The 12071-nt window shown below is 41.4% G+C and overlaps 1 protein-coding gene across 5 annotated transcripts in view; it reads left to right on the forward strand.

Moving 5' to 3' along the window:
• CSE1L (chromosome segregation 1 like) overlaps positions 1-12071 on the forward strand; it is a 31471-nt gene that overhangs the window by 1194 nt on the left and 18206 nt on the right. For 2 of the 5 annotated variants that reach the window (XM_006016708.3, XM_006016709.3), the window contains 7 exons: positions 5560-5655; positions 6308-6450; positions 8347-8448; positions 9101-9246; positions 9542-9632; positions 9890-9997; positions 10952-11044. In XM_006016708.3, coding sequence (XP_006016770.1) covers positions 5560-5655; positions 6308-6450; positions 8347-8448; positions 9101-9246; positions 9542-9632; positions 9890-9997; positions 10952-11044 — 779 coding nt within the window. Of the gene's footprint in view, positions 1-827; positions 985-5168; positions 5195-5559; positions 5656-6307; positions 6451-8346; positions 8449-9100; positions 9247-9541; positions 9633-9889; positions 9998-10951; positions 11045-12071 lie in introns of those variants that run through there. The other 3 variants (XM_025191786.1, XM_025191791.1, XM_006016710.3) reach the window with 3 other exon arrangements.

Here is a 12071-nt window from a genome sequence, read left to right on the forward strand (position 1 = left end):
AGCGGGGGGGGGGGGTAGGTGGACAGAGGATGGCTCCCTACCATTCCATGCCCCCCAAGGGGGGCTTGGGGGGTATGTGCCCCCCTTGGGTTTGTGCACGGAGTGAGGGCTGGCTGCCCACTACAGTCTCAAGATCGGGATTGTGGCGGCCTTTTCTTGGCCAGGGCTGGGGGGGGCTGCCCTTGGGGCGGGTAGGGATGGGGCGGGCTCAGTTGCACGGGGTGGGCGGTGGCATGGCAGTGTTGGGAGGGGTGGCTGCAGGAGGACTGTGGGGAACTTTAGGGTGGCTGTAGCCCCCCAGCCCCGTCCCAGGGCCACCCTTGCTCAGGGCACTGTGCTCTGCTGCAGCTGAACCCGCCCCACCTTGAGCACAGCCCCAGCCCAGCTGCTCGGCTGGGAAGAGGCTGGGGGAGTCCCTGGCCCTAAGCCTGTAGCAGGCAGCCCACCCTCGCCCCGCGCAAAATCCGGGGCGGGATATATGGCCCTCATGCCTCCTCCAGGGGTGCACCCAGTGGTAGGGAACTGCTCCCCATCCCTCTCCACACCCCCTGGATGAGCTACCCACTGCTCTGTCTCATACCCCACCCCAGGGTCGCATTCACCACCCTGCCTTGGCAGTCCCTGCCCCACTCCCTCCCTCACTGTGAGGGCCTCGGTCTGCCCCGCCCACCCCTTCCCGCCCAACAGACTTACTGGCCAGACACGGCTCTCCATGCTCCCTGGCTGCATTCCTGTAAATCAGCTATTGGATCAGTATCGGCTGATATAGTCGATTAATAATCGGCCATCAGTATTGGCCAAATAAATCTTTAATTGTGTATCCCTAGTTTTTAGTTGTCAACTGTGATAAAATATTACCAGCAGTGATAGCTGAGAGGAAGAGGAAAATATCAGAACACAAGACCAACCTTGCTGCAAGTGTGTAGGCACCATCCTGTGCAGCTGAGTGTGGTGGTCTCCAACTGAGTATGAAAGAGAAAAAGGGTTTGTCTCTTTATTTTTTGAGAAGGTGTGGCAGTAACTGGAATACTAACACACACACACCCCTCTCTGTCTCCTCCTCCATCATCTCCTGTCAGATAACCTTGTACAATCAGTTGCTTGGCATTCTTTTTTTCCAGACATGGGGGTGAGGGAGGGGAATCCCACTCAGACTGCTATGTTACTCTACTTTCTGTCTTGCCACTCTGGAAATCCTATACTTCCTTTCAAAGTACTGTTGCTTGGTGATCTAGAATTAAGCACTAACTTTCCATGAAATTCAGATCGGATAATTGGTATAGCAGAAATGCAGTGTTCTCCAAATTACTTTTGTGGAATTTCATGAAGAGAAGACTAGGGAAAAGGAGCAGTATGTCATGATTGCTTTTTTTTTTTTTTTTTTTTCAGCTGATATACCAGCCCTGAGTTAACATGGTTTTCTCCTTGAAGGATTATTTTAGTATGTCTCCATTTGGATATTTAGCCAGAGAAAATTTCAGAAACATTTTTTTCTGCTCTAGATGTACTTGTTTTCTTTAATATGCACCTTGAAGCCTTAATGTTATGTCTTTTAATATAAGAAAAGTTGCTGATAATATTTTGCCACAGTTTGCAACTAAGAACCTGCTCACCACACTTCATGAATAGATCCATTGTTGTTTAGCTGAAGCTGACATGAGCCTTTTTATTTCAGGGAAACTTCTTATATATGGGAAGCAAAGGTGTGGAAAGGGACCATAAAGGGACTTCATTGTCTTGTTGTGTGTGATGGCTTTTGTTATCTGATGGTACAGGGATCCTAGGAGAAAAGCCCATCCTGCTCTGGAGAATGAAAGTCTGAGATATAGGCTATCCAATGATCTAACACAGCTGTCCAGCTGGCAGCGTGTGGCCTGCATGTGCCCCCCAGGGTGTTAAACTGCAGCCCCTAGGCTCCTGGTTTGGATGCTGCTCCTCCCTTTGCTCCCTTGCTGCTCTTGCGCCCTCCAGTTTCTCATGCTTGCCCTCACCCTTGGGAGTTGGATTGGGTAGAGCAGGGCAGGCAGGGCCGTAAATGGCACATTGTGGGCTATGCATTGCAGTGGGGAGTCCTGAACCACTTAGAAGTTGGACAGCCCTGGTCTGACAGGAACAGATACAGTCTGAAGAAGTTTTGAAAGTCAGGGGATTGCCAGAGGATTCATAATTGTCAGAGTTAATTGTTTCCTCCAGGAGTTTCTAGGGAGGATAGACTTGTAGAATAAGAAAATAAGGACCTGAGGCTGACAGGAACAGAACTGGCAATTAGTAGTCAACACTTTTTTTTTTTTTAAATCTTTCACAAGAATATCTCTTATTTCCTAGTGGTAACAGCAAAGGGCAAGAACAGTATATGAGATGAGAAATAGGAAATGGAGAAGGAAAGATGTAATAAAAATGAAAAATCAACAAAGCATGTCTTGTTTCTGTCAATCTTATCCAGTGAGTGAATGGGGAAGTGGACTGAGAGGACATTTGAAGTGTTTCTTACCTCTGTGGCCATTGGTTGAAGTCTACACATGTAACAAGTAAAACAAGTCTCAGGATGGAGAAATATATGTATTATATAGCTGTGTAATAACTTGCTATCAAGGTCTGGGCTTTGTGCTGCTACTGTCAGCCTGCTTATTTCACAACAGTAGGTTCTGTGACTTGAAAGAGAGATTTATGTAAGAAAGTAATTTTTTTATTTATTTTACTGAGATGGGTGGATGAATATAATTTGTCAGTCCCAGTATTGTTTTTTGTCTATTACATTGATTATGATGGTTGATATCAGATAATAAATGGGACCATAATTTGGAGGGGTAAAACTGCAGAAAAAAGTGAGGCCTGTTTTGAAGGCCAAGGCATAAAATGTGCTCCATGTAATGGCTACCCACAAACCTGTTCAGAAGAGCTTAAGTATAGGCACTTTTTTGCTGTCTCTTTAAAATGGTGAAAGTATACCCTTTTAAAGGCAAAAAAATACAGGCAGTCCTCAATTTACAACGTTTTGAGTTACACTGAATGGCACTTACAACGTTTATAAATTGACACCCTGTTTCAACTTTTTGACGTCAGTTTCGACTTTATGACGCTTGATCCAATGCAACGTCATGCCAGCGAACAAGTTCGCTGCGTCACCCATCTCCCTGGAGAACATCTGTCCAAACTTCCTTAGACACTTTCTTTAAGAAAACAGCCAAGACTCCTGAGAGAGACTCCAGCCAAGAACCCTTCAAAAAGTCCAACCAAGGGCTCTTCAAAAAGTCCAGCAAAGTCACCTCACAGAAGTCCTTCCAAATCAATATGATTGCTATTTACAATATAAATGCATTATGTATCTATATTACTCACCTATAATTGATTGAGTACAAAATTCTGGGTTATTTTTGGTGAAAAATAGGATATCAGGCCTTGATTCAGGAACCAATCCCCCATTTATAACATTGTTTCCTATGGGAAAATCGGTTCTGAGTTACAACGTTTCAACTTGAGGAGCGATGTTCAGGAACCAATTGTTGTAAGTCCAAGGACTGCCTGCAGTTCAACAAAAGGTAGCCTCCAGATAGGGCCTTGAGTTCATACAACAATGCTGGAATAGGATGCTTGAGACATCTGTTTAGGTTACAGAAGTTTCCACTAAAACTCAGAGAAGTTTCAGGTCTGTGTGTACATAGAGCTTTTATACTGAGCAATACACACAGCTGTTAGCAACAATTGAAGTATCTTCTTGTAAGTTAAAAGGTTATAGAACAGTATAGAATTCCAGGATCACATTTGCCAAAATAGTAGAGTGAGAGTGCTTTTTGCACTGTCAAAAGAAAAAAGATGGGGGGGATGGAACAGTGTACCTATGAGAAGGAGGGGATAAGGGGGAAAATGATCCAAAGCAAATTGCCAGTAAAATATGCTTTGATTCAAGTTGAGTGACTGTTGTCAGTTGAAAGATTGCCAAATAATTTCTGAATGTAACACTTCACTGTGATAAACTTGGGAGAGTCTAGGAGTGTGAAAAGAGAATGACAATTTGGGTTTGTCTACACGGGGAATCTTCTATTCCAGAATAGCTCCGTGTATCAGCACTCTTAAGTCTGGAACAAGTGTTTACATGTGGAATCACTTTGTAATAGCTATTGCTCTTTAAATTTACCCATACCCAAATCAGAATTACCTTTTTAAAGTGTGATCAAGCTCTTTGACTGTGGCTCAGTACACTTTTCTGTTTATTGGAAATCCATTGTGCACTGGATTTCCACTGGAGTCTTAACAAAAGAAGGCTGATAAAGCAAGAGTCAGTGCTTTGGAAAACTTATCTGTTCTATCTGTGGTTCTCTAGGACTTTTGATTTAATGGACAAAAAGCTTGTGGTAGTTTTGTATAATAAAAGGAAGAGCCACAATTTCTGCTTTAGCCATTTAATTTCACAACAATTCCTGCTTTTGTTGGGAGTGGGCATATTTCATACGCAGGTGGTCGCATGCTACATCAGATTTTCAGCCAGGGTGTAGCAAGACCCTGGGTGCTTTGAGATCCTTTCAAGGGTACCATGGGTGCCAATTAATGTTACCATTGTTATCATGATCAAAATTTCTTTACAAGTTGAGTACCAAGGGATGAAACGGGCTCTCCCCACAGGTGGCACCGTGGCAATCTTCAAATACCATCTTGATGTTCCATCTTGCTGGGGTCATCTGATCCCAGCAGTCTCTCCTGCCCAAGTGCAGGGGGGGCTGGAGCTGATGATCTGTAAGGTCCCTTCCAGCCTCAAACAACTATGAAACTATGATTCACAAGATAAACCCAGAGATTTAAAATAGAAATCCATAGTTGTAGCCTTTTTAATTCTGTGCAACAGAAAAACTGCTTGTATTTTTCCGTATGCTCAAAAAAAAAATAAGAGTGAAAACTAAGAGCTGGCATTTTCTGAGGTGTGCTACAAGTTTATCCAGCGGTACCTTGAGAATGTCCAGGAGTGCCCCGAGTGTAAAAAGGTTGAGAACCACAGCACTGCACATTTACACCAGTGTAACTTGTACACAGATGTAAGTTACACCACCATGTAGAGTAGATAGATCAGCTCTCCAGAGGTCCTGTAATAAGTCCTGTTTCGGTGCTTTGCCATCAGGTGGAAGGGGAGCTGATAACAGCCTGTTTGTGTTCAGCAAATGACTACCCTGCGACGCTATGGACTAGAGCTGCCAATGCAGGTGTGGGTATGCTGGTGTAACATATGATGAAATAACCTCTTGCTCACAAAAACTTATGCATCTCTGATTCAAGTACTATGTAAGGTGCATCTCTACCTTGCCTTCTATCAGTGTCAAGTTATGCTTGACTTTCCAAGGAACATCTTTACTCTGGAGTACAGTGAATTCTCTTGGTATAGGGCTATATGTACTGTAAAGGCAGGTTATACTGGTATAAATGTGTTGTATGTCCACACATTGAAATTGCATATCCCAAATTATTTTGTATGCAGTCTCCTGACAAATAGATAACACAGAATTTATTTATATCTTTCGCTTAGAATGGATTTTTTTTGTTGCATTTTTGACAAAATTGCTCTATGTTTAGGTTTTGCCAAAATGGAGCTCAGTGATGCCAATTTACAGACGCTAACAGAATATTTAAAGAAGACATTAGATCCAGATCCTGCTATAAGACGTCCTGGTAAATGTTTAACAATATATAGCTCTTGGCTGAAACATGTGAGATCTTTCTCTTCTCTCTGCTTAAGCTGCCATTGAAGTTCGTTTGGCATGATGTTCTTACTTAAAAATGATTTTGGACTAGTTCGAAGGAAGTGTGTGAGGGTTGCATTTAAATATAAACAATCTCTTTAACTCCTTTCCCTATTTTTTTTTTTTCTGTTCACATATTTCCCCATTTTGTGCTCTCTTATCTGTCTTCATAATGTTTTCACTGAAAATAAGTAATGCTGTTCCCACACATGGATAATGCTAATTAAAAGTAATCCAGGATTTGCTGCTAGAGGGTTATGGCTGTTTAAAAAAATGGTGAGGATGCAGTATTTCCACAGCCGGCTTTGAATTCAGAGCTTTTGTTTGCAGTCGAAATGCTGACAGATACTTAGAAATAGCACAGCTATAATTTTTTTGTTGAAATAAAAATTAATTCTGTTCACATACTTTGATTCTTGAAAAGTGCTGATGAAATATTAGGCTGCTGATTACTAGCCAGTGGCCTTTCTCTTGAAGTCAACATTGAAAAATGATAAGACTGTAGAAAAGAAGGTTCTGTAGGTTTGAGATATATGCTTTTGTTTGGGGGTTTTTGCTAAACTCTGCTTACTCTTTTACAGCGGAAAAGTTTCTTGAATCAGTTGAAGGAAACCAGAATTACCCATTGTTACTTTTAACGCTGCTGGAAAAATCACAAGAGAATGTCATCAAAGTTTGTGCCTCTGTAACATTCAAGAATTATATTAAAAGAAACTGGAGAATTGTAGGTATTTTAGTTACTAGTTGTGTTAAGATATAATATCTTCTATTGATATAGAATATAGATACTTTGAGATGATGGATAGAACATCTTGGGGGAGAAGTGGGGAGGGGAACAATATTTAATGTTACCAAGGATTGCAATTTCAGTGTTGGTGACCCTAAAGCCTTAATTTTATCTCCTTGTAGAAGCACTGGCATTGCCGTAACAGATGAAAGAAGAAAATGTGGGTTTTTTTCATATGCATTTGTGCTAAAAGTGCAATACAGGATGACTTAAGCCTGGTCTAAACACTAAATTATACCAGAAAATGTGATATGACTTCAGTTAAAGAAATTCAAGAGCATTTTCCCTTTGGGCTTGGCCAATTGAGGCATTGTAGTTCAAACCTGTTATTCCTTGTCTTGTGATTCTGAAGTATTCTAGGCTGAAAATATTTCAGCTTTTAATGAAATTTCACTTACAATGGAAATTATTAATTAGGAGATTTTTCAGAGGCACACACAGCAGCTAGAAGCCAGAACTGTCCTGGTAGTAATTAGATGCTTAACTACTATTCATAGAATCATAGAAAATCAGGGTTGGAAGGGACCTCAGGAAGTCATCTAGTCAACCCCGCCGCTCAGAGCAGGAACATCTCCAACTAGATTGGGGTAGGCAATTATTTTGGGCGGAGGGCCACTTACTGAGTTTCAGCAAGCCGTCAAGGACCACATGACAGGCAGCCCAGGGCAGATTAATATTAATTTTCTAAGTTTTTTAGGGGCCCCGTGGGCCGGATAGAATGGCCTGGCGGGCCGCATCTGGCCCCTGGGCCACATTTTGCCCACCTCTGAGCTAGATGATTCCACCCAGGCTAGATCATTCAAGCCAGTTAATCCATTAATTAAAACTGATTGCTATTAATACATTTGATCTTTTTTTGAAGGTATACATTTGTAAATATTTTCCCAGGATGATACAAACTATCATAAACTGACTTTAAGTTAGAATTTGAATATCTAGTGACAAGTGAGAGACCTTTTTTGTCCATTTCTGTTTGGTAGCGGCAGAGGGGCTAAATAAAAATTTCCACATATTCAGTTTCTTTGGTCTAATATTTGTCAAGTGTTTGACACACCTACTTGGTTTGTGCCTCCACCAATCAAGTACTAGCAGGCCCATCTCTGCTTAACTTCTGACATCAGACAAGATTGGTCCATTCAGTCTGGTATGACCACAGAAAGAAACTGTACGAAGTAATGACAAGTGTTACACCTTCACAGTTTATTGCAGTAACATTTATGACTAAAATGTTTGTCTACTGGTGTCATATCAGAAAAAATAGGTCAGATTTGAAGCAGAAATCTGCTAAGGCTCTGTGCTTCGCTGCTGCTTGGCAAGGAGGATCCATGCCCAAAAGACAATTACAGAAGCATTCTTGTGTGTGTAAAAAGAGCACAAGTCACATTCCTCTTCATAGGATTCTTTTATTCTGCAACATACAAAATAGTCTTTAAAAAAAATCCTGGGAAGCTGCAGTTGTATACAACAAAATAATTACTTGGGGTATAGTATCCGAAATGACTTAATTCATTATCAGTTTGGTGCATGCTTAACTGCATTCAATAGAAATGCCTCAATTTATTCCCAGTTCAGGTTAAAAGTGCTGTGAGGTGATTGGATAGCTCTTAAAACTAGCAATTCTGAAGAAGAAAAGTTGACTTTTTCTGTTAAAGAAACATTTAACTTTTGCTGGATTTTTATAATAGCTCCAACATAGTTACTGACACAGTCATTGATAAATTATCAAGTTTGTTTTGTTTTACATTGAGTTTCCTTTTAAATGCAAGTCAGAGCTTTGACTCGCTTTACAGAAAGTAATATGTCTGTGATTTTTTTTTAATGTTTTTCTTTCAGGTTGAAGATGAACCAAACAAAATATGTGAAGCAGACAGGATAGCTATTAAAGCCAACATAGTACCCTTAATGCTTAGCAGTCCAGAACAAATTCAAAAACAGGTAAGATGACACTAAAGGAGGTGAATTAGATTGTTTCAGTGAAGCTTTTAGGTTGTAGAAAAATGCTTAGAGGTTCTCCTTAGGTGACAGACATCCATTTTGCTAGACAGTGAATGTATGCATCAAAAGGGCTAAATAGGTTTAGGACACAAACTTTTACGATAAAAGCAAGTGCAGTAAAAGCTCTGTTATCCAGCATCCCCCAGGGATGGGGGATGCCGGTTAATCAAATATGCACTATCCGGTTCACTCCCTGGCGTCAGTGTGCTGGGGGACAGGGAGGGGGGCCCCATGCAGGCTGCTTTGCCAGGGGGCCATGGACTGAAGAAATGACAAAGAAAAACTCAGCTCATGGCAGCGAAACCGGAAGTCCCCTGGAAGTGGTACTTCCGGTTTCACCTTTGCCACGTCCCTCAGATGCTGGTTAGTAGAGTTCTCCAGCTAATAAAGTGCTGGTTAACAGTTTTTACTGTAGGTGAAATAGAGTAAGTTACAGAAGAAAACATCTTTCTCAATCTGTTTAGCTTAGTAAGTAAAAGTCTCTTTCTGGGTTTTTGTCATGAATCAATCACTGTAATGTCTAGTACTGTTAACTGGGTTATTCACAAATGGTTTGCTGCAACTATATAAAATGATTAAATTTCCTTTCCAGTTAAGTGATGCCATTAGCATTATTGGCAGGGAAGATTTCCCTCAGAAATGGCCAGACCTGCTGACAGAGATGGTGAATCGCTTTCAGAGTGGAGATTTCCATGTCATTAATGGGGTTCTTCGCACTGCACACTCTTTATTTAAAAGGTATTGAACATTCAGCATGTGCATTGCACAGTATCTACTCAAATGTATAAAGCACCGCTTCTTGAATTTTGTTGAGATGTTAATTATTTGTGGCTTCTAATTGAAGCTACTGACTTGGTAGATTTAGGTGGTGTTCAAATCTAAAACTTTATGGGGTCTGTTTTTTAATGTTAGCAGTTCTTGGATTGGCTTGACTAGACTAGTGTCAAAGAGAAGAGTTTCTTAGAAATGATTGGATACAAGTTTAATTAGAATGAAGCGTTATGACCTTTTTTTTATACCTTTCATTTGTCAGGTACCGCCATGAGTTTAAATCAAACGAATTGTGGACAGAGATCAAACTTGTCCTCGATGCCTTTGCACTACCTTTGACTAATCTCTTCAAGGTACAAGGATATTTTTGAGATTTTTTTTGAGCTTGTTTGAGGGATGTTTTAACATTTAAAATTGGCTACTATGAATTTTTAAAAAAGCAGAAGCTATCTGAACTTGCATTTCACATGGAAATTGGGAGAACAGAACTAAAACTGTCAGCACTATGAAATGGCTTCTGAATAAAAATATACCATTACATGACACTGTAGTACTTCAGTACATTGGCAGAAAAATCTGTGGTACCTATTAATTCTTTTCTTTTTTCTAGGCCACTATTGAACTTTGCAGTACACATGCAAATGATGCCAGTGCTTTGAAGGTTCTCTTTTCTTCTCTAATTTTGATTGCAAAGTTGTTCTACAGTTTAAATTTTCAGGTGAGTTTCACTTTTCTTTTGGCTCTGTACTGATGACAAATGCTGTTTTGCGTGTAGCTTGGAGGGCTATGTTATCAGTCAAAATAATAGGTATTAATCCGTGTTATGGTGATGGGATTAACCAACGTGAAATAAATCAAAGGGCATTCAGAGCTGAATGGCCCGTTAGTAGTCAGTTTCTGCCTCATTTCTTTCTGGTCTATTCAAATATCAAGGAAATTGGAGGAATGTAAAAGCAACTAGTTTAAATGTGTACTGCAGAGGACTCTCAACAGCCAGACTCCGAGTTTGTAGGCAACTCTGGCACTTTAAATCCATGCTACAGTTGTTGGCGTGACTGCAGTTCCTTGTGGGCAAGTCCAATCTTCACTAGAACTAGTATATACTACTCTAATAATAAAGTAATATTATTCTCTTATCCTAGAGACGAGATCTGAATTGCAATGCTATAAAATAAGCATATCCAATTTTAACGCTAAGCTGCCTTAAACACTTCAAAGCAGTGACATTGAGTACAAGCCCTGCAAGTATAAGGTTTTGGAAAGAAGAATAGGATTGAGCTAATGGGGTAATAGAAAGGAAAAGATTCTTTATCGTAGGTCCTCATGCTTCTTTGGAGGAGAAAACCTAACTTCCTTTCCTTGTTTCACTATCTGTTAAAGCTGAGTCTTGTAGGATATACTTTGGTTGGTTTCTGAAGTGCAGAATGTTAGATTTAAAAAAAAAAATACTGAAGATAAAAGCTATAGTCTGAAATGACTGTACTGGGGCTGTTGCATGATTTTCTTGTGTCCTGATGCATCGTCTTTTGAGGAAGTTGACTGCTGAGTTACCCTACAGTGTACAGCATTCACTGTGACTTTTCATGATGTAGATTAGTCTAGTCTATCAAACTGGTGTAACCAGAGATGAGTTTTAAAATGGGGACTTATTTTCATATGCTTTCTATCACAGGATCTTCCTGAATTTTTTGAAGATAATATGGAGACATGGATGACAAATTTCCATACTCTTTTAACTTTAGATAACAAACTTTTACAGACTGATGTAAGTATTGAATAAAACTTTGAAGTGGCAAGTCGGTTTGCAATGGGGAGGAGTGAATGAGGATTGCATTATCTAAGTGTCCCAAGTTTCCTTGTAGGTCAGGGGTTTTCAGCCTTTTTTAATAAGTGTACCCCCGGCAGCCCCCTTTTTAGTAAGTGTACCCCCAGGTACACCTGAGGAGGGGGTGGCAAGTGGCTGGATGTGGAGCAGGGAGGGGGGTGGTGGGTGGCCAGACATGAAGGGGAAGAGGGGGCTGGTGAACAGCCAGATGCCGAGCAGGGGAGGGGGTGGTGAGTGGCCGGACGTGGAGTGTGGGTGTGACACGCGGCAACAGTATAGCATCTGTGCAAGTGCGTGCAGGGTGGCAGTGCTCCATCCCTGCCTGCCCCCGCGTACCCCCTGGGACCTTTCAGATTACCCCCAGGGGTACATGTATCCCCAGTTGACAACCCCTGTTGTAGGTGAATGTAGTGGAGGGTGTACTGTCATAAACAGGGACTAAGTCTTTAGGGAGGTAGAGAGCCCCATAATTTGAGACATTTGGGCTTATTTTCTACATTGCATATATGGAAATGTCTGACTTGCATCCACCATTGTGCTTATGCAAATGAACATATTCTTTTGAATCCATCCATTTTCTGAAATGACCTGATTAGGAACCGTGCATCATGTAGCTCTTCAGTATAACCAGAAACATGAGAACTATTGAGCTACCTTTACCCAGTATGCATAAACTGCAAACGTATAGAACAGGGTTGCGTTAAGGAATATTTTCCCATGTCAAGTAACTGAAAATATAGGTTGCTTGTCTTTGTGCTGTCCATGTCACCTGATGTGGTATAAATCAGCGTTTCCCAACCGGTGTGCATGTCCGGGTGTGCTGCAGCATTTTGGGCTGCAGCCACACCCCCGCCTGCTGCTGCTGCAGACACAGACAGACAGGGAGCCTGGCTCCAGTCAGGCGGGGGCTGTGGCTCCAGCCCAAAATGCTGTCCAGCTGGGTGCGCACAACCCCCACTTTATTCCC

This window comes from Alligator sinensis, unplaced genomic scaffold (assembly GCF_000455745.1).
Source record: "Alligator sinensis unplaced genomic scaffold, ASM45574v1 scaffold76_1, whole genome shotgun sequence".
In the NCBI taxonomy this organism is placed as follows: domain Eukaryota; kingdom Metazoa; phylum Chordata; order Crocodylia; family Alligatoridae; genus Alligator; species Alligator sinensis.